Source organism: Brachionichthys hirsutus, chromosome 24, assembly GCF_040956055.1.
Source record: "Brachionichthys hirsutus isolate HB-005 chromosome 24, CSIRO-AGI_Bhir_v1, whole genome shotgun sequence".
NCBI lineage: Eukaryota > Metazoa > Chordata > Actinopteri > Lophiiformes > Brachionichthyidae > Brachionichthys > Brachionichthys hirsutus.
Window position 1 is genome coordinate 3,530,407 of NC_090920.1, and position 23,067 is coordinate 3,553,473.

General features: G+C 52.2%; 1 protein-coding gene across 1 annotated transcript in view; it reads right to left on the minus strand.

Moving 5' to 3' along the window:
• LOC137911854 (interleukin-1 receptor accessory protein-like 1-B) overlaps nucleotides 1–23,067 on the minus strand; it is a 125,534-nt gene that overhangs the window by 31,204 nt on the left and 71,263 nt on the right. The window contains exon 5 of the mRNA XM_068756197.1: nucleotides 19,627–19,701. Coding sequence (XP_068612298.1) covers nucleotides 19,627–19,701 — 75 coding nt within the window. The remainder of the gene's footprint in view (nucleotides 1–19,626; nucleotides 19,702–23,067) is intronic.

The window sequence follows — 23,067 nt, forward strand, 5'->3', positions numbered from 1 at the left end:
CTCAGAACCCGGTCCAGACTGAGCCCAGACTCAGAACCCGGTCCAGGCTGAGCCCAGAGTCTGCGTGGGTTCTCCCCTGTGTGGGTTCTCTTCGGGTTCTCCCCGTGTCTGCAGCTCTACTCATTCATTACAGCCACCTGTTGTCGCCATGGTGACGGGGTGGTGAAAAAGCATCGCTCGTGCATAAATCATTTTCGTCTCGTCAGTAGTTAGGAAGCGACGTTTAACTATTTTATATTACCGGTCCGCTCGCTGGAACAGCAGCGTCAGAGTCGAGGAGTTTAGTGTTTGGGGGCTCCAAAAAACAAAGACAATTGAATCGTGTCCTTTCTTTTATCTTTAATATAGAGTATGCGTGCACACACACACACAGACAGGGAACATTTTCCTGCATGTGCTTGTTTGTATTCTGCTGAAAGGCATATTAAGATTCAAATCATGCCCCCCCTCCCATCTTGATGAATGGAAAGAGTCTGCTAAAACTTCCCTAAATGGCCCTCTGGCATGGCTGGGGAATAAATCGAGCTAATCAAGGGCGGCCTCACAATCACTGTATCCACAAAGTAATCAAAGAGTTGAAGAAAAAACACACTGTGCATAAAGATGTGTGTGTGTGGGGGGGGGGGGGGGTGTCAGAGTCGGTTTCATCTCCGTGCTGAAAGCCGCTTTGGATGGGGGGGGGGGGGGGTCTCCTCCATTCGTTGGACATGCAGCAGCCGTTCTGTCGGGGCTGCATCAACGCAGTAAGCATGCAGGCGACGTTAATAACATCTCATTCAGCTGATGGGGGGGGGGGGGGGGGGGGCTCCAGAAGAGTCTCCCCGCAGCATCCTTGGACGGTCTGCTGCTTTGACCGGTTCTCCCGGTGCCTGACAGGTAGCCGATCACCTGTGCTGCTCTTCTCTCAGAGCCTGGACCCAGTCCCGGGGGCGTCGCTACATCAAAGCAGTCGGGAAGGGCCTGATTGTGTTCTACGGTTTGAGATCCGGGCTCTGAACGTTGCTTCTTCAGCAGCCGCTGACTTCTAAGGTAGTGGCAGCTCCCGCTGCTGTTTGGGTGCCATTGATTACCGTTTGTCTATCTGTGCCGTCGCTACTTCAGCACATTTCCTCCAAACGACAAGCACAGTCGTGTCTAACTACTCGGGAGAAAATATTAAAACTGCAAGTCGACACTTTAACCATACGGGCGCTCCAACAGCCGGCATTTCACCGACTTTACTTACCCCCGAAGTTCTAATCAGCTAAATATGTAAGTCACCTTCTCAAGCGTCATCAAAAAACAATCAGTTCCACCAAACCAACGCTGCGTTCAGCTGCTGCCCAACGGAAGCGCCACTTTGATGCTGCAGGAAACGGAAGCTAATCGTATCATCTGCAGGAAGGACGAATGCAAATCTCTAATTTGAGATGTAAAGTCGGCTTTATCTGAGCCCCAGCGAGCTCCCCTCGTCGTTCTGACGCCTCAGACGTCCCAGCAGGATCCTGGGACGCGCGGTTTGGTGCTACCGAAGGACGAAGGTTGGCGAACGGCAGCACCAGATCCTGACGGGCTGAGTCGGCGTTTGGAGGCGGCCGCTGACGAGCAGCGTGTCGGCGTCATGGCTGCCTGATGCCGGGGCAAACCCAGCGCAGTGGAAGAGGCCGTCTGACCTCGGGGGAGCGAGGGACGCCAGGCGACCTGGACATCCACCGTTTGGGGGGGGGGCGGATCCAGGCTGGCACCGTTTCAGGTGCATTCTCTTTCTTCAGGTGTTTGAAGACGTTCAGCAAATATCGCTGATAGAATATCAGACATCTTTGATTTACCATTGGAAGCACAAGACATTGATCAGCATGTGGCGCCCACCGTGCACTCCCACCGTGCACTCCCACCGTGCACTCCCACCGTGCACTCCCACCGTGCACTCCCTCTGTGCACTCCCTCTGTCGCTTCCCGCTGTCACAGAGACAGAGTCGGTGGCGACCCACGCCTGCCTCTCCTGTTAAGAGGCGGGGCCGCTGTGCTTCTGCACGCCGCTGATAGAGCTTTAATCTGAAGGCTGATGCTCAGGAAGAAGCTGATTAAAGAGGGACGACGAGGAAACGGCACGGCCTTATCACGGCAAGTGAAAGCGTCTCAACTCTGCAGGCTAATTGGCCGGGGAGCGAGTGGCCAGCTGCTGGGCTGCGATTGGATCACCTGATGGCTGTCAGTCGCACTGTCGCTGTGCTTTTACCCACTCGCTCCCTCCGGCCGGCCCCCGTTTAAAGAACTCGACCCCGTGGTCTCTCAAAGTGGGAATGGATTGATTCCAGTGACCTCCTCTTCTTCCTCCTTCTCCCCCCCCCAGAAGGGCAAGGCTGATTTTTTAAAACGGCGCTTAATTGAGCTGAACAATATGAGCCGGTGAATCCCAAATGGCTTCCTGTTGACACCCCCTTGATGCCTGCACAAAATGGCAGAGATAATTGACCCATCAAAAGGTGTGTGTTTGGATGAGAAACGTAAGTAAATGAATGCCTTCATGTTTGGAGAAACAATGATGCAGTTTTTTAGTAGTTCTGTTTGGCCAAGGAGGTAAGAAAGGCTCAAATCAAAGGTAGCCCCACGAGAAAACCGCCTGTAATTGGACGCTGTTTGCTAAAGCATTTAGGGTTAGACAAGACAGGGAGGACGTTCCAACCCTTGTACTTTACACGGTAACTTTCCAGCAGCTGGTGTATAATTAGGCCTTAAGAGGAACCTTCTGGACACGAATTGAAATGAATTCAACCTCAAACGAGGCAAAGAGCTCCGTCCTACATGCGACCAGGACAAGACGTCTGCTGGACGAGTCCTTTGTCATCGCTCCTCTCTGGGAGCTACGTGAATTAGCATAAAACTCCCGCCAAGCAGGATTCAGCCAGTCTGACCGTGGAAAGACGGAGTTAGTCAATAACAGGGAGAATCTGCAGCACAAGCTGAATGCATGCGACGCCCCTTAAACGCCCCCGGTTCAAGCCCGCCTCAATATTTGCTCTTCAGCAAATCTAACACCTGTGACATTAAAATAAAGCTGCTTCCTCTGGATCAGCGCTCCGTCTTCCACGATAAGATCAGCAGGGCAAGGCAGCACTCGAACACCGACAGAGGAAATGAGATGCCGGTGCATTTCACATCCCGCTCACATTCGGAGCATGAAATCATTGTGAGAGTCTTAAACAGATTATTAGGATTTTGTGCTACCAGAGGTGAAATAAAAGCGCTCGCCAGCCGTTCCACCAAACTGGGAGAGATGGGGACGCGATAATAACGCATGAGCCCGTCTCAGGGAATGTCGACGACGCACGAGAATCTCTCGCCGGGGTTTTATTTAAAATTCTAAAGACCGATGGTGAGGATTTGCTTCATCGGCATCCTGGTATAGTTTAAGACAAACAAAACATCCCCCGGGTTGGGGGTGCAAAATCTAGATATCCCAGATGAGGCTGATTTCACGTGCACTGCTGCTCGTCTGCCAACCCGAGCTGATAGCCGGTGAATGAAAATAATGAGCAGCACGGGCGACGCCCCCGAGGTTTAGATGTCGGCACCCGGTGCTCACATGGAGGATAATCCCACTCAGATTGAACAGTGTGTTTCTACTCTGTGTGCGACGCCTGCAGAGCTTCCTTTATGGCGATAATAACAGAGTCTATAAAGAGAAATGCATCACCTGGAAAGCAGCGCAACAATTCATTACCCGGCATGTACGTCTCCATAAATTCACTCAAAAGCAGGTTTGCTATTCACCCGAGTGAATCACGAACAGTGAAGGTTTTTATGGAGCCCTTTCTCCCCATCACAGCTGCTGTTTGCCGACGAGCAGAATCTGAATAACAATAACATGTAATTATAAAAACGGCAATATTCCATCCGTGAAGGCCGAGACGTTTCCGGGTCGTGTGTACTGCGTGTGTACTGCGTGTGTACTGCGTGTGTACTGCGTGTGTTCAGCACCCCATCCAGATGCAACCCAACTTCAACCCCTGCAGCGACGTGTCAGCAGCTAATGACGCATGCCGGCCAACTTCATTTGGGGAAGGAGGAGTCTGAAGTCTCCAGGTTTGATTTAAATGCAACATGTCAAATTAAAGTGCACGTAAAAGAGGTGGAGACGGACGATGTGCTGCACCGTGTCCTCTGGGTGGACACGAAGGCGGCTTTGAGCGTCCTGCGGGAGACTCAAACGGTCCGGCTCGGTCCGAGAGAAGGAGGACGTGCTGGACAACTAATCACCCAGATGCTGTTCTGACTTATTGGCCAGTCGTCGTCCCCCCCCCCACACACACACACACACACACATGAAATGACGGGTTATGCAACGCTGAGTGAAGAGCTGGCTCAGGTCAAACGTGCACGTTTTGCTTTTAGCGAGATGAGGAGAGACAAGCTGCAAGAACTACAGGCGGGGAGACGCTGAGGGAGACAGACATTAAGCATCGGACGGGGGGGGGGGGGGGGGGGGGCTGAGGCTCACCGGGCCTGAAGCATGGCACCAGGCCCGCCGTGCAGCTGTTTGGTATGCAGCATGTAAGCCCGTTCTCTATCGGCGCTGACATCCCGGCCGGAGGAATTATGATGAGGGATGATTGTATCATGACTGTAATTGTAAATGTAAATCCTGCGACGCCGACGCCCCCTTTTTGTGCATAAGGATGAGTCGCCCAAACAAAATTTACATTCCACTTCATATCGTGCGGCGACTGCATTACTTTGACAAACAATAACCGCTGACAAATGAATAACATAAAAAGAGATGATTAACTCCAGAAAAGCAATCTGGGAGGATAATTTACGCCGCGCACACGTTGGGGACGCTTTCCCAGGCGGCGCTGGCTTCGCTCTGGCACCGGAGATTTATATTGTGTGCAGGAGCCCCCCCCCGTTCACTTCTCTTTGTCATTAGAGCGCGCCTCTTATAAAAAATAAAAACACTACATCGGAGCTGGAGGAAATCAAAGTTTCACATGTGGGATCATCCAAACCCAAAACCCTTCGCCACTTAAATTCTGTCCATGTCCTCTCCGTGGCAGGTCTGGCTAAATGGCTAAATGTACCGACCTGGACTCCAATCACACGGAGGGGGCGTGAAGCGTACGAGTCCGATTACGGGCCCGTCTTCCCAGAAATAAGGGCTCTGTCACCCGGGAGCTCTGGGCCGCTCAGAACCAGCCAATCCGGGCTGCAGACGGGAGAGAGGGATTCTCTCCTCTGCCACTTCCCGTCGCTGGGACGACGCTGAAGGCGAGCAAACGAAAGCTGCAAAGGCACTCTGGGGTTTACACTAAGACGGGAACATGCACAGGCTCTATTTATTCACGTCTATTTTAAGCAGCATGCATGGTTGAGCAGGTGTAACCCCCCCCCCCATGTTACACACGCTATTTTTAAACGTTAATAACCTGAATTACAGACGAGCTCCGTCTCACATCCCCAAACACAACGTGGAGTGAACCCGGTCATTAATAACGCAGATCCCATCACAGCGGTTAGTCTCATCTACTTATAGAAAACGAAGCTCATGGCACTCGGTAGCAAGAATACTAAAAGCAATTACTGCTCTCAGCGTGGTGAGTCCCAAATTAATGAGGGGGAGTGAGACAGCAGAGGTTTGGGTTCCAAAAAGTTTGTTTAGAAATAGGTTCAAAGGGTCAAGCTCGTTTCATTCTCCTGGTGAAGCTGCAACGAAACGGCCCCGACCCGAGGTGCACGCTTCTAGTTACAATCTGCATGCTAACGATATCGCTGCAGCAATTACAGGAACGAGTCCTTGTCTTTGGCACGGATGCCCAATGAAGCAGCTAAATGTTGGGGGGGGGGGGGGCAACTGGTGCTGGACTGAACGGGACCAGTTTGCATATTCTGCAGCAGCAGCGTCTGAGAACATTTTCTGCTCCTCTGCCCCCCCCCCCCCCCCCATGTGCTGACGCAGGAGTCAACCTCTCCCCGTCCGGGTACCGCTGGGGCCAGAGGACACTGACTTTCAAGTGGGGGGGGCATCAAGCCACGGCTAAAGCCTTCCCAGAGTCCCCCGGCTCGAAAGCTTAAGCTGCGCACGCACGTCTGTGCACGGCGAGTCAGTGTCTATGTGGGTGGAGTGCGCATGGAAAGGTCAAGAATCAGCCCACACCCTCCCGCAGGAGGAGAGGAGGGGAGGAGAACAGAGGAGAGCCGGGTGTGGGAGGTGCAGCTGCATAAATACGGGCGCATGCCCCGCTCGCAGCATGCGTGGACGTCGGCGCGTCCTCGTCGCTGTTCAACCGACTCCTATGAAGATGCTGACTTTTAGCATTGTTGTTTGAGCCCCCCCCATCATGGAGAATACACAGAACACAAGAGCGAGCGCCGCGAGGCTGCGGTTTCACAGCTTTATTCAACTTCACTCATGTCACATTTAATAATAACGACCGCAACGATAGACGTGCTAATCCAGGCCCACGCCTTCGCCCCTCCTAGAACCTCCAACTGCATCCGTCCTCTGGCCGGAGGATCACCAGGACAACGGACTCTGTTCAAGGCAGCCAATAAGATTTGAGACAAACGCTACACACGAGTTCCTTCACATTCTTGCAGCTTTATGTTGTCAGCCTGCGTTGATCCAGAACTTCCTGTTTATACTCAAATCATTTTCCCTGCTGCTGGGCATGGTCACCATAGCAACCTCTGCGTGTCCACTTACAGCTGGAAACACTGTTTAAAGTCGCAGCTAGGAGGACGGACCCCCCTTTGGTGGAGCAGTCGACTGCGCTGTAATCTCTGCAAACCAGACTCCACTATCAGCACCCCACACGACCCCCAACGCTCCATGGGGGTGTGGTCTCAGCCAGACGAGTGGAGCTCAGAGTTCCAGATGAGAGCGCTGAAGGTTTAGGCTTTCATTGACGTTTGCTGTAAACACACGTTGAGCTTACTGTACTTAATGAGTGCTGCAAAAAGTACCCCCCCCCCCTCTGCTGTTTCAGGTTTTCTCTGATAAACTCCCACTAAATAAGATCACAGCTTGGGTCAATAAATAAAACTACATCAGAATGTGGGATAAAACTTATTCCTTGGAGCTCGTCCGGCCGCTTTCAGTCACATCAAACCGTTACCTGCGCTCCCGGTAGACTCGTGTGGGTTTCTCCGATGATTGCTGATGCTTGTTTATCCCCCCCCCCCCCAGCTTCCCCACTCAACAGGCGTTATTCAATCAGCTCACAATGATGCGGAAAGAATAATTACTCACGGGGCGATGCGGCGCTTGGATTCAACACTTATTGCGTTAAGTCGGATCCCTTTATGTTTGTCTGCACTAATTCTTGGCACAGCAGAAATCACAACGCCCAAGCAGCGACGGTAAACGAATACACGTATTAGTACATGCTGACAAAAGCCACGTTGGAATCGTCGCCTGCACTGCGTTCTGTAATTCAGATTGGCGCTGCAGTCTTTGTGTTCTCCTGTCTGAGTCCCGCTCCAGATCCGGCCTCCGGCTCTGACAGGAGAACGCGAGCTGATGAGCAGCGTGACACATCAGGAAGACAAAGTGTGCCCCTCCATCACATGTTAGAGCAAGGTCTGCTCAACACCACCCCCTGTGGTGATGAGCAGGAATAACAGGATTATAGCGTCTTAATTAGAGCCTGTTGCTTTAATTAAAGAGTTTGCCATGTGGCAACGGTGGCGGCGCATGCAGATGCAGCAGATGCAGCAGATGGTAGGCTTTCAAGTTTGGTTAACATTTGGAAAAAAACATTTAGGTAAAAAACAATCGCTAAAGAGGTTATTACAACAAGTCGTATCGCTGCTGTATAATAAGCACGCTGGTGGAATTTCACTGTGACGCGTCAGTGCTGGAGAAATCAGGAAGACACATCCAGATAAACTAGGTCACTTTGAAGTTTTAGCATTTCCAAAACAACAAACTAACAATCTACTTAGAGCGTAACTTCAACGCATCTTCTCTGGAGCACACCGGTGGATATTCCAGCGCCGCTCCGGCGTTCCTTTCCAACACCTCAGGTGTTCCAGGTAAAGGAGGACGGATCGGGGGCTGAACTGGGAGAATACGGAGAAAACTTCAGTGTGGGTTCCAATGTAATATTCAACAAAGGCGCTGGTGGAAGCTCCGGGAGTTCACGGTATGGATGAATAATGACAGAGTGCTTTAGATTCTGCTGTCAAACCGTTCAATCGGGCCAACGGTCTCCCAGCACGCCCTGCACGTCCCTCAACGGCTGCAGCGAGGCTGCTAGATGGGAAAGACCTCGCTGGGAAAAACGCATCCTCAGGTGTGGAGGCGTGCAGCTCGGAATGCAAAGCACGATGTTCCTAAAACAACAAAGGGCAGGCCAAGAAGAGGGTCGAAAGCCGAGGAATGGACACATGCAAGGCCGATTACTGGCTGCATGCGCTTTGTAGCCCGCAGGGCGGGGCCATGTGACCAGCCGGGCTGAATACGCTAGAGTGAATCCGAACAGAAATCCTGTCCGGCCTCATTTCACGAAAAGAGCCTCGAGTAGCGGATCAAATTACACGGCCTTCCAACAGTCGGCAGACTGACCTCCGGCTCTGCTGCACCCTCATCACAAAGAATTACTGTTATACAGTAGAGCAACTAAAGTGTGGATGCCCCCCCCCGGGCTGGAAGATTAGAACCCCGCTGCTAAATCCAGGGATAATCAGAGTCTTCTGTCCTTGGGTGGATGTCAGCCTCGTCGCTAGAGATAGTTCACAGCCCACCATTATTGATCTCATGGAAACACATAGGTGCATCTGTGGAGCTAACGCTAAAGCTAACGCTAACGCCTGCAGGGGAGAAGGGAAGAAATTTAACATCAACTCCTCCCTAGATGATGAATTTCTCATGAATCCGGTGAGGAAGACGACACAAAAATCAAAACCAATCAAAAGTTACACTAAAGCCGCGGCTGACTCTCGACTTGAGAGTACTTCCTAAAAACAAATCTTTTCTTTGGATTGCTTCTGATGGGATTTTTGTCAAATCGTATTCCGATGATTGCCGTTGTCGCGTCTTTGTCTAATTGTGTTTGAATTTGTGCCGACAGATCAGGCTTGATGCAAAACAGACACAACTGTTCCAACCGTGCCTGATTAATGCTAGCCCCCCCAGCCACGCCCTAAATCAGGGGCTATTGTGCGCTGCGACGCCCGAACACCGTGGATCGATATCCCTGGCTGTGTTTAGGTGAAGTCACGGAGACTGTCCATTAAGGTGATGGAGACCCCGACGTGGCGTCCCGGGGTCAGGGCGCCCTGGAAGGAGGCCGTGTCCACCAGGATGCCTAATTAACATGTTCGAGACAACGGGAACGTCTTGGGAGAAAATGGGAAGGGGATGTGGAATCACGTTTAGAATGGGAATCCTTGAGATGATGATGATTTATCAGGAAGGTTTTATTTCCGCGAATGAACATTCGCTGATGGAGTTTCCTGAGACCTGGGGGGGGAATCGGGAAGAGGAAAAGACAATCAAACGATGGACCTGAGGTGGGGGGGACGAGGCCCAATGGATGGAGGACACTGATCAACACTGGGGACGGCCGTCTTTCACACTGCCTGAATTATCAGAGTGGTGCATCGAGTCGTGCGAGCATTATCTACTCGCTGGTGTAACGGATGGTTCCAGTTTGATGATCAGAAGAGACTAGCAGAGGAGGAAGAGGAGGAAGAGGAGGCGGGAGAGCGAGGCTGCGTAAAAGCCGGAGGAAGGTCAAGAGGAAACAAACAAAAGGTCAAGTCCAAACCAAGTAAATATTCATGTATGTAAAATGATATGTTGTTAGAAAGACAGAAATGTCTTGTCTGTTAACCGTGGACAGACTAGTCTGAGTGGGACTCAGAGGACGCTAGTTACCCGTGGACAGACTAGTCTGAGTGGGACTCAGAGGACGCTAGTTACCCGTGGACAGACTAGTCTGAGTGGGACTCAGAGGACACTAGTTAACAGTGGACACACTAGTCTGAGTGGGACTCAGAGGACGCTAGTTACCCGTGGACAGACTAGTCTGAGTGGGACTCAGAGGACGCTAGTTACCCGTGGACAGACTAGTCTTTACAGGTTTCCGTTGCGTGGCGGTTGAACTGGAACAACAATCTTCTCTTCTTCTAGCCGGTTGCTCTCATGCACGCACCCACACACACGTGCACATTCATGTAGACGCTTGTGTCCAACATGGCGTTCAGCTACGCGAGTGTATCCGTCCTTCAGCAGATTCAGACCATAGACGTCGGGCTGTTAGCAGACACCGCGAGTAGAACCCATTTATTCAGTCAGCAGAATGTGTGGGGTCACGACCCTGAATATCTGAAGGCCAGCTGGTTGTGGACTGCTATAGGGTCGCGTCTCACAAGCATGCACACACAGAGCAGACAGGCAGTCCACATTCCTGTGCTTCAGGCTGTGACTTCACTCCAGAGAGAGAGGGAGGTCTCCATGGCAACAGATTCTGCAGCTCGTAGGATGTTACGTTGTGGAGCCCACAGGCCAAGTGTAACTGTTTAAGTTTGAGTGGCTGAGAGAAGGCCTCTGCTGGTGGGCGGCGACGGTACCGACGGTACCAGGCTGAGGCCGGGCCTCTGGTGCTGCTCGTCTTCAAGAGACAACACGAAGACATATAGAAATGTGACGGGAGGGAAGGAAGGCGGATGGAGAGAAGACACTAGCATGAGCGATGGAGGGAGAGAGGACGACAAGCAGACAGCGAGAAAGAGAGAGAGAAATGTGGATCAGGCCTCGAGTTCACTCGGGGGGGGGGGACTAAGTAGGACAGACAAAACTTAGAATCCAAAACATGAGAACCAAAAAGAACCCAAAGGAGAACAAACCTCTGAAGCCTGGGAGCTTCACCGAGGAGGCACCCAGCGGGGGGGGCGGGGACCCGGAAGGGTGATAAACAGGGACCGCTGGGACGCAAACAAAGTCCCGGAAGGAGACAGCTTGATCCATCGTGATCGGAGGGGGAGCAGGACTCAGGGCTCCATCTTCATCCCTCGGGAAGGGGACATGTCCTCGTCTGTCCCTCGCTCTGGAAGGGGACATGTCCTCTTCCGTCCCTCGCTCTGGAAGGGCACATGTCCTCGTCTGTCCCCCCGCTCTGGAAGGGCACATGTCCTCTTCTGTCCCTCATTACCTCCACACCTTCATATCGTTCAGCTCCTGAGAAACGCGTTTGAGCAGTGGGCAGAGCCAATACCATTATACTGTAACATGAAACCAGCCCCCCCCCCAAATTAAAGCAGGCCTTCCAGCCTCAAGTCTCTTCTGTGTGTGATCCGCTACACACACACACGCACACACACACACACCCAGAGGTAGCAGGCGTGGGAGGAGAGTGGAGTGGCTGCTGGATGAGTGTTGATACGCCGCATTATACCCCCCGAAAATAAAATAAGATGGTGGGGCGGCGTGGAGACGCGACGGCGCCATCTTGATCAGAGCGGAAACCCGGCAGAACCTCGCGGCCGCGCACACACACGGATGAGCCTCTCACCGGATGAGTCACCGGCTTCTGAGGATGGACAATGAAAAGACAACGCAGCCGAGTTCACGCCGTAACAATCGGAAAGGCCGCCAGAAGGTGCCGAGCGGACATCATGTCTGACAAGGGGAAATCGATGCACTTCCTGTCGACATCTGACAAACTCCGTGAAAGGTTTCCTCCTGTCATCCTTCAGTCACGATGGGAATACAGGAACGGAGAAAACGGGAACGCCGAGCGACGTTAGAAACGCTGGAACATGAACCGGCGCCGCTCGTCTCTGACCTGCTGTCTGCCATGTAAGAAAAGAGAATAGATAATAATCCAGAATAAGAGTAGCTCACACACACACACACACACACACATTCTCACTTCGTTGTATGAGCACCGATATACAAAGACACATCTGACTGTTCATAAAAAAAAGAAATAGAAGAAAATCCTACTTTTAAAACACTCGTTTTATTGTATATTTTGCGTCCGGCGGTTCGACCGGATTGAACAATCGTAATCCGTCTGAACGATGAACCTCTGAATGGTGACGTTTAAGCATATTATCACCACATTATGGCAGCCCTAATTAATACCCTCCTAATTTGGCCACTATCGAGCGATCCCTCACAGCGCTGTAGCATAACAGGAAGTAGATTATACCCAGGAAGCCGTCTTCAGGCTCTTGTGTTTTATCATGATGGGGAAGCGGCTAAATTGCTCTATTATTCTGAATTCTGTGCTGGAGCTGGTCCAACGTGCAGAAACCGGACTCCATTAGGTTTAACGGTCTTCTTCAGGACCCTGATGATAACGGCGGCGGTATTTAACGGTGGCTAATGAACTACAAGCTTCCCCCGACGCCAACATAAAGCACCGCCTCCATCAGCAGGTCTGCAGAAGCCACGCCGACATGGGAGCGTAAAACTTTATGAGCAGAAGCGTCAGCTGGCGAATCCAAGTCTGCTCTGGGTGCAGCAGGTAAATCTGCCCCGGGGCTCCAAGCCACGCCTCCTCTGGGTGCAGCAGGTAAATCTGCCCCGGGGCTCCAAGCCACGCCTCCTCTGGGTGCAGCAGGTAAATCTGCTCCGGGGCTCCAAGCCACGCCTCCTCTGGGTGCAGCAGGTAAATCTGCCCCGGGGCTCCAAGCCACGCCTCCTCTGGTTGCAGCAGGTAAATCTGCCCCGTGGCTCCAAGCCACGCCTCCTCTGGGTGCAACAGGTAAATCTGCCCCGGGGCCCCAAGCCACGCCTCCTCTGGGTGCAACAGGTAAATCTGCCCCCGTGGCTCCAAGCCACGCCTCCTCTGCCTGACTTTGGTGCTGATTCTGGAGTTGACTCTGGTGCTGACCCTGGAGCTGACTCTGGTGCTGACTCTGGTGCTGACTCTGGTGCTGACTCTGGTGCTGACTCTGGTGCTGACTCTGGTGCTGACTCTGGTGCTCACTCTGGAGCTGACCCTGGTGCTGACTCTGGAGCTGACCCTGGTGCTGACTCTGGTGCTGACTCTGGTGCTGATTCTGGAGTTGACTCTGGGGCTGATTCTGGAGCTGACTCTGGGGCTGACTCTGGAGTTGACTCTGGAGCTGACTCTGGTGCTGATTCTGGGGCTGACTCTGGGGCTGATTTATTTATTTCTGATATTTTGATGCTAATGTGAATTTAAAATCTGTTTCCTGTGCCAAGTTCTACTTCAAGTTGCCAAAATGAACTAAACTAAAGCCGTTTGTTGGAGCATGAGCGTCGACTTTCACCCTTCTGCACCCTGACAGCCCCGAGTGGCAGCAGAGGATAACTGCTTGTGTGTTTAAAAGTTGGAACGATTCACTGAGGAAATCTGCATGTGGTGTCAGGAAGCTGCACGCTGCTAAACTTTTACACGTTCTCTTCTTGGGGATGAAACGGGTAAGAAATAGCGCCTTTGGCAACACGCTGAGGAATCGTTCTGGTGAGTTTGGTTTTCTCTTTTAAAAACACAGGAGGGAAATGTTTTGTGTTTCACTTCATGCAGAGTATGAAGTGTGGAGATTTCCCGACAGCTTCGGCAACGGACGATTCCAAACAGATAAATAAGGAAAATGATTGCTCCCAGCGTCGGAGTCGGGGGACGCCGGCTGCACGGGACGCTTTGGGACGCTTTGTCTCCTCATGTCATTATCAGTGTCAGAACAAGCGCTCGTCCCTGAATCCCGAATCACGCAGCCTCTACCTGCTCAAAGGAGGAGCCGCTCCTCCTTGAACTGCGATTCAGCTTCTTTTTGTGAAGCTCATTTGACCTCGGTCAAGGAGCCTCACACTTATTTTGGTCCTGCATCTGACTCATTGATCAGGATGAATGAAAGGTAAGAACAACACATAACTTCCGGTTTTGGGTCGCTACGTTTGGACGAAGAGCCTTCATGACGTTCTGCTAAAGCTCCGGCCGATAGCTGAAGCTGCAGCTTTGCCTCCTCTATGTCACTCTCATAATTGAAATCAATATCAGTACCGCCGCCACAGCGAGGGATGCTGAGTGCCTTCTATGTGGCGAGCGGTTGGCCGGGAGACGGGGGGGGTCTGACTGGAGGCTCCCATCCTACGGCTACCCTGAGTCTCTGAGATTAAACCTGAGCGCTGCGAGACAGCTGGCACGGACGCTGCGCTTCCTCTCGGTGGGGAGCAGCGGAAGAAAATAAATCATTTCACAATTTTATGGGCACTTTGGTTTCATTGTCTGGAACATGTTGGTCCCTTCCAAAAGCCATAGGTTGAACCGTGGAAGCACGGTTTTGTTGGCAAGCCGCAAATGGAGACTCTTGCCCAGAAATGCTGAAGGAGAATAAGACCCGCCCAGTTCCAGCTGGCGTGTTGACGGACAGAAGGCGAGAAGTGCACTGAATCCTCCATTCGCTAAGTTCTTATCTGCAGAGACTTCTTGATCACTATGTTCCAATTAATCCTCTAAAATGTAGTCAATGTCAACGCCAGCATGGTGATTATAAATAAAGTTGACAGGCCAAGAGGACGCTAACTAATCGTTAGCTTTATATTCGTTGCTGCCTCGGCGAAGCTAACGTCACCCTCTCGTTTCAACCAATGGCAAGACAATAATCCTCCCCCAAATATGGGCGTTGCATTGAATTTAATGGATTTCCTTCGCTCATCCGGCAACAAAGATCCTAAAACATAACCTCCGTAATGTGGACGCTCTCCCAACAATGACGGTCTGCAGCGATAACGTGGTCAGGGCCCCGCCCACCGCTGAGGAAAAACCACGTTCTCTACTCCCCCAAGGTAGAAACAGGGTGCTGCCTGACTCATAGCAGTGGAGACATATTCATGTCCCACCCACGGAGCTGCAGCAGCAGCACAGCCGTCGGCGTGATGGACCGACACGAACCCAGAACGGCGTCCGACCACAGCAGACGAGCCGAGCATCAAAGGCCTCGAGGAGGTGGAGCTCCACGAGAGCCGCATCCATCTTTCAAATGATGCTTCTGCTCGTTTGAGTCTGTGCATGTGTGTGTTGGCGTTGTCTTACTGCACGTCTCTGTTCCCGGGCTTTCAGAGTTTGTTAGCACTACCCCCCCCCCCCCCCCCCGCGTCTCTGGCTCTCTGGCCGGACATCACAGGTGTGCACATGTCCACAAACCCCGAGCATGCAGTCGGGAGTCGGCCAAAAAGAGCAATGTGAAACCAAAGACAGGGGGGGGGGGGGGCAAGGTTACGCTTCGGGCGGAAAGGAGACGCTGTCATCTCTGTCCAACCTGCGTGCACAGAAGGAAACCAACACAGCCACCTGCTTGGGCGCCAATACAGCAAGGGCAATTAGTTCAATCAGGCTCACATGTGCGTTGCCAAGGGAACGACAACCTGGGGGAAGTTTGGGTTTTCCTGGGGAGGCTGGTGCATTTTTCTTCAGACTTACTACTTCTTAGCACCCAGGTGAAAAATGCTAAACAAGCTAGGCAGGAGACAAAACTAGAAAAAAGCCGGCCGTTGAGGTTTTTAAATAGAGGCGGAGCAGAGCGACAGGAGGCGGAGCAGAGTGACAGGAGGCGGAGCACAGTGACAGGAGGCGGAGCAGAGCGGCAGGAGGCGGAGCACAGTGACAGGATGCTGCTGGCCTTAAACAGGATGTCACTAACAGGTGAGTTTCATCTTAACGCCGCCGTCGCTCGAGGCCGCCTGTCGCAGCGCCGCCTCGCAGCTGTCAGTCGCCCAGATGCCGAATCGAGGATCGGATGGGATGCGAAGCTTCGACTCCGCAGCGGCGACTGATGCGCGTTGGTGTTCAGACTCGAAGCACCATCCAGCTGTTAACGGGAGATGGCGTGTGTGGGTGCGCTGCAGACAGAAGTCGGGGGGGTGGGGGGGGGGACTAAGAACAGAAACCGCAGGAAACAGAAGACTTGCTGCTTTCAGTTACGCAAGCGTTCAAATCAACCAAAAGAGCACCACAGCAAGAACCCGAGAAGTAATGCCTCGGGGGGGGTCGATGGGGGGGTCGACTATTAGCCGTTTGGGACAGTGTGTCGTCTTATCTGTAATAACTCAAGGTAAGACGCGTCCATACATCATCGCCTCCGACTCTCTGTCCTCCCGCTTCCTCTCTCTTCACCTGTATCTCGCTCCATCTTCCCTTCCCTGGGGGGGGTAGGGGGGGGGGACTCGCCAGGAATGCAGATAGGATCACTCGCAGACGTACAATAACCGGAGGGGAATAAATGAAATGATGTAATATTGATCGGAGGGCCTCTCAACCTTTGGCATCATCGGAGTGTTCTGGTGACATTTAGAGGGATGAATGGTGTGTGTGTGTGTGTGTGTGTGTGTCTCAGGGTAAGTGTGTGTGTGTGTGTGTGTGTGTGTGTGTCTCAGGGTAAGTGTGTGCGTTACTGGGCCTGCTGTGTGTGTGTGTGTGTGTCAGTGTAAGTGTGTGTGTGTGTGTGTGTCTCAGGGTAAGTGTGTGCGTTACTGGGCCTGCTGTGTGTGTGTGTGTCAGTGTAAGTGTGTGCGTTACTGGGCCTGCTGTGTGTGTGTGTGTCTCAGGGTAAATGTGTGTGTCTCAGGGTAAATGTGTGTGTCTCAGGGTAAGTGTGTGTGTTATTGGGCCTGCTGTGTGTGTGTGTGTGTCAGTGTAAGTGTGTGCGTTACTGGGCCTGCTGTGTGTGTGTGTGTCTCAGGGTAAATGTGTGTGTCTCAGGGTAAATGTGTGTGTCTCAGTGTAAGTGTGTGCGTTATTGGGCCTGCTGTGTGTGTGTGTGTGTGTGTGTCTCAGGGTAAGTGTGTGCATTACTGGGCCTGCTGTGTGTGTGTGTCTCAGGGTAAATGTGTGTGTCTCAGGGTAAGTGTGTGTGTGTGTGTGTGTGTGTGTGTGTGTCTCAGGGTAAGTGTGTGCATTACTGGGCCTGCTGTGTGTGTGTGTGTGTGTCAGGGTAAGTGTGTGTGTGTGTGTGTCTCAGGGTAAGTGTGTGTGTGTGTGTGTCAGGGTAAGTGTGTGCGTTACTGGGCCTGCTGTGCCGTGGGAGACCGTTCCTTTGTTAAACTAAATCGCTCGCTTCGATATGGACTCGGCGTCGTCTCCACCTCCAGTGAGAGGCTTTTCATTTCAAAGTTATTTTTGTTGCATTCTGCAAACGAGCCTAAATATTGCTCCTCATCTTCAGTCGGGCGGTGCGCACGTGAACTTCCCTGGAACCGTGCGCTGCTTTTTCACGCTCGTCCCGACTGCAGCCGGTTTGGTTCATCAATGCTAATTTGAGAGCCGTCGATCACGCCGCTGCCGAGCGATCGATCTGGAGGAGACGCCGCGAGCCAAACGAAGCAAACAGGATTTCACGACGGGACATTTAATCCTGGAGTGAATTAAAAAGCTAATTGACTAAAATAACCAGCGTTGGATCTGTGAGCTGTCAGAAAGCGTCGCTCTGTGCAATTACATGAGGAATGTACATACTCATGCAAGAAGATTTGGTTGCCACGGTAACATGCGTGAGTGTTTCTTATTAAAGGCTTCTGCATCTCCGCTTGCATTGATAAAGCAAAGGAATCAATAAGCTGTCATGTGAGCGTTATGACGTTTCCTTCCTTTATCCGAGGCCCCCGGTATTCACCTCAAACGCCATCCATCACACACGTCTACGCCATCCCTGCGCCGGATCGTCAGTATTTATCATCACATTCTGAAGACGCTGCCCGGATCAATGCGAGATGATCATGGGAAGATCAAAATCCATACAGCGACAGGAAGGAATCTGTTCCCGGATAATGAGATGATCAACATTCAAATAAAGGTTAGGCATTTCAAAACCATCTGCCGGAGTGACTCTCTGCCTTTCTTTCTGCCGTGGGACAGATATTATACAAGTATTTAATGATAGTTGCAATACAAAATCAATTTCTCCGATTGCTCCATCTTTACTCTCCCAAACTAAAACAAAGGTTCTCTGAATGCGTGCACGCCGATGCTAGCCAGGCAGGTGCGACCTTTGACCTTTGGTGTGTCGCTCAGCTCCTTCCCGTCGTTGACTGAAAACGACCAATTCATCCCGAAAGGCATTGTGGGAAACAAAAGAGGGAAAAGTGAATGCAGCAAAAGACAACTAGACCCCCCCCCCCCCCCCCGACAGGACAGCGACGTGGAACAACGTGAAGAGAGATGCAAGGAGGCCTCGACTTCTGCTCACTGGGCTGCAGTTTCATGAATCTTGTTGTGGTGTCATCATGCCGGTTGTCAAGGCGATGAAGTTGATACACAGAGAGGAAGGAGGCAGTTGAAAGGGCTTGAAGTTTAAACAGCCAATCAAGATCGAGACGGAGGGCAGAGACATAGTTCCACCTAATCAGTCATTTAAAATCCAAATAAATCCAAATAAAGATGAAGCTTCCTGTTGCCGAGGGAGGGGCTATCTGGAAGAAATAGTAATCCAGAATCAAAAAATGATGATCCCCGTCCTCCACTATGAAGCACTCAAACAGCTGAGAGGACCAAGAAAGGCTTTTACCCATCACCCACTTGAGCTGCACCTATCTCCTGATTGGCTTTTACCTCTGCAAGCCCGTTGTGTTTCGCTTCAAAGGAGGCCATCATCATGACCCATTTTCCGTTCCACCAACAGCTGAGCTCAGAGCGGCCATTTCCCCACGAGGCCCCGCGCTTCAAAAGGCCGCTGTTCCGAGGCGGCCGTCCGAAGCAACGCTCGCATCACGGACGTGAACGCGCTGCGAGGGCAGATTCTGCAGCGTTTCCTCAGAAGGGACGAACGCGAGCCGCATCCAACAACGGGAACCGACGCTCCTTCATCGCCGTTAAAAACAGACCTCACTGCGTCTGCGAAATAAACTCTTCAACTCAACTTTAGATTGTTTCATCGACGACTTGATTGAATTTGGTATCAAACAATGCGAGCGGCGCATAAAGCAAAAAGTTAGAAACTGTCTCGTAAAAGTTTAGATTGCAATAATTTACGGGTCCCGTTGCAAGTGAGGAATGCTTTTGATGTTTCCACATCAGTAGTTGCATTAGCTCGTCCTCCTGGGTCTCTGTTTGTAAAACGATGCGTCATTATGTTCCATTATATCTACTTTGGCGTTCTCTGGCACCCAACAGCTCCTCGTAGGGAAGGAGCCATTATTCCACTTAAGTAGCTGCGAGGCCTTCGAGGAGAGTTATTCACGCAGCGCTAGCGCTAAAACACACAGACGAGGAGAAGCCGTTTGATTTAAGCACGAGTTAAAATCAGGACTTCCTCTGAAATGACAAACGAGGTCCAACGAAGGCTCGACGTGACGATGCCATTACGCCAATTATGCTGAACTTATGACAACAAGTAAACAACGTCATAACGGGAACACGCCGGAACACGCCGGAACACGCAGGAGGCTCGTCTCAAACAGAGGCCTGATTCCAGTAATTGCTGCTCATGAAGAATTGATGAGGATGTTTGGGAATATCAGCGGGCCCCGAAACTTCCCACCGTGCACGGCAGGAACCGGCGAAGTAGGACAAAGACACGGAAATAGAACGGGACCAATTTATGGAGCGGTGTTCTTCCCCGGAGGAGGCGTGGTCGACCTCCACCGAGCGCCCAGGGTTCAATATCCTCCTCAAAGACACTCGGGCATTGACCCCGAGCCGCAGCAACGCCATGGCGACAGTGTCGTTTCCTTACCTATCGCCATCTCGATGACGCTCATCTGGTTCTCCGGAGGGAAGAGAACTTTGGGCGGCTTGTCTGTCAGGGGAGCTGGAAAAAGACAAAGAGGAAGAGGAGGAGCAAATTAAAATCCACGTCTCCCTTCCCCACGGACAGCGAGAGCATGATTCATGCATTAAAGGCGGCAACACGATGGAGAACAAACACGAAGGAGAACAAACACGAAGGAGAACAAACAGAAAGGAGAACAAACAGGAAGGAGAACAAACACGATGGAGAACAAACAGAAACGGAATATTTCAAGAGGGGACAGGAAAATAAAGTCAGTTCAGCAGCTCTGCTCTTCATCCCCAGTAGAACTTGCCATGATACGGTTATGAAACCGCTACTTAGCAACCAGCAACCAGCAACCAGCAACCAGCCACCAGCCACCAGCAACCAGCCACCAGCCACCAGCCACCAGCAACCAGCCACCAGCCACCAGCCACCAGCCACCAGCAACCAGCCACCAGCCACCAGCCACCAGCCACCAGCCACCAGCCACCAGCAACCAGCAACCAGCCACCAGCCACCAGCAACCAGCCACCAGCAACCAGCCACCAGCCACCAGCCACCAGCAACGAGCCACCAGCCACCAGCCACCAGCAACCAGCCACCAGCCACCAGCCACCAGCAACCAGCCACCAGCCACCAGCCACCAGCCACCAGCCACCAGCCACCAGCAACCAGCCACCAGCCACCAGCCACCAGCCACCAGCAACCAGCCACCAGCCACCAGCCACCAGCCACCAGCCACCAGCCACCAGCAACCAGCCACCAGCAACCAGCCACCAGCAACCAGCCACCAGCCACCAGCCACCAGCAACGAGCCACCAGCCACCAGCCACCAGCCACCAGCCACCAGCCACCAGCAACCAGCCACCAGCCACCAGCCACCAGCCACCAGCCACCAGCCACCAGCAACCAGCCACCAGCAACCAGCCACCAGCCACCAGCCACCAGCAACCAGCCACCAGCCACCAGCCACCAGCAACCAGCCACCAGCCACCAGCAACCAGCCACCAGCCACCAGCAACCAGCCACCAGCCACCAGCCACCAGCAACCAGCCACCAGCCACCAGCAACCAGCCACCAGCCACCAGCCACCAGCCACCAGCCACCAGCAACCAGCCACCAGCAACCAGCAACCAGCAACCAGCCACCAGCCACCAGCAACCAGCCACCAGCAACCAGCCACCAGCCACCAGCAACCAGCCACCAGCAACCAGCCACCAGCCACCAGCAACCAGCCACCAGCCACCAGCCACCAGCAACCAGCCACCAGCCACCAGCCACCAGCAACCAGCCACCAGCCACCAGCCACCAGCCACCAGCAACCAGCCACCAGCCACCAGCAACCAGCAACCAGCCACCAGCCACCAGCAACCAGCCACCAGCCACCAGCAACCAGCAACCAGCCACCAGCAACCAGCCACCAGCCACCAGCAACCAGCCACCAGCAACCAGCCACCAGCCACCAGCAACCAGCCACCAGCAACCAGCCACCGTTTCTGCATCGTCCAGCCCGAGGCGACGTTCATCCGTTTCCAGAGAAACGTGAGGCTCCATAAATAATCAACTGGAGGAAATACTACAAATAAAACTCTGCCCAAGCAGCGTGATATTTATATATATAAAGTATAAGTGTAGCTGACTCAAAAATATGTCACCGGAACTGCCTTCGTTGCAACTCCCTCCGAAAACACGGCGAGTCCAATTAGACAGCTGCTGAGGAACCAAAGACGTTCACTTAGCGGCTCCTCGTTAGAACCCTTCCCTCATTGCTTCTGGCTTTCAAAGAGGCACGAGAGACGCCTGGGAATCCTCGGGGGGACTGTTTCACGACAAACGACTCGTGGCTTGAGTCGGACCGGCGACCGACGAGCTTTGAGGAGGGAAGGTCTTCCCGAGCCTCAAAAGACGTCTTTGAAAGCATCGTCTCAGAGACAAGGAGTCCAAATGTCTGATGAGGGAAGACAATGTCAAAGTGGTTTTAACATCTTCCTCCAGATTGTCCTCATTAGGACAAGCTGTACGTGTATTTATAATCAGGGTGATCATGTCTCTGATTCGGTCTCTGATCAGGCTATGATTGCATTAAACTTTAAAAAGGCTGCCTCATCCTCATCCTCATCCTCATCCTCATCCAGACATTCTCTCAGGGATGTCAGGAGGAACATCGTTTTCTGTTTCCTCAACCTGAGCCGGACGTCTTCAGTTTATAGAACTCAATAAAAAGTCCTCCATAATGAAATGTTCACAGACGATTCTGTTTCACCCTGCCCCCCCCCCCCCCTCTATCGGTTTGTCTCATACAAAAACAATAGTGAGTTTGAAGACAGGAAGTGGTGCTCGAACAGAATGAAGTGCAGAACCCTGCCGGGGATTCAAGCACCAAACACGGGGCTGCGTCGCTGCGTCTTCTGTCCCGGTGAGTTAAACGTTAAATTATTTTATTCGCATTAAACATAAAAGAAAAGGAAACAGATTCCATGTCAAACCTGATAAAGGTCCCAAGTTCTAGTTCCAGTCTTTGGTCCAAACAGCAAACAGATGCTGCAGGACAGCGTCCCCTCATTTCTGTCTCAAACAGATGCTGCAGGACAGCGTCCCTCATTTCTGTCTCAAACAGATGCTGCAGGACAGCGTCCCTCATTTCTGTCTCAAACAGATGCTGCAGGACAGCGTCCCTCATTTCTGTCTCAAACAGATGCTGCAGGACAGCGTCCCTCATTTCTGTCTCAAACAGATGCTGCAGGACAGCGTCCCTCATTTCTGTCTCAAACAGATGCTGCAGGACAGCGTCCCTCATTTCTGTCTCAAACAGATGCTGCAGGACAGCGTCCCTCATTTCTGTCTCAAACAGATGCTGCAGGACAGCGTCCCTCATTTAAGGCGTAAAATCACAGAAGGGTAATGTGTTTCCTTTGATGTCTATTTATCTATCGATGTCAGTTTAAGGTCCAGCTTCCCTTAAAGCAGATTGAATGCGCTTCCCTGCAGATTGAATGCGCTTCACCTCCGCTGTCCTTCGCCTGGGACAATTCCCAACGGAATTCATCTTTGCAGACAGGATTCCTCTTTTGAGTCTTAATTAAAAGGGCACGCCACACCGCTCGCTGTCGCAACCTCACTTTGCAATCTCAGCAGCGGAGACGGATGCATTTTAATTTTTGTTTAAAGTCACGCACGGACAGGTGCGGGGGCTGGTTCTCATTTGAATGTGAATCCGGCCTTTGATTCGCTGCTGAAGGTGAAATCCCAAAGCTGGAAGGTAATCAATGTTTTAATAAAGTCGTTTCAAAGCGCGGGGTAAAAACGCACGGGGCGGATGTTTCAGTGAGTAGAACGCTGCCCTTCTCCCAAATCAAGGGCAGTTGGTAGTTAGTGAAGCTGGCTGGTCTGCGTTGTGGGGGG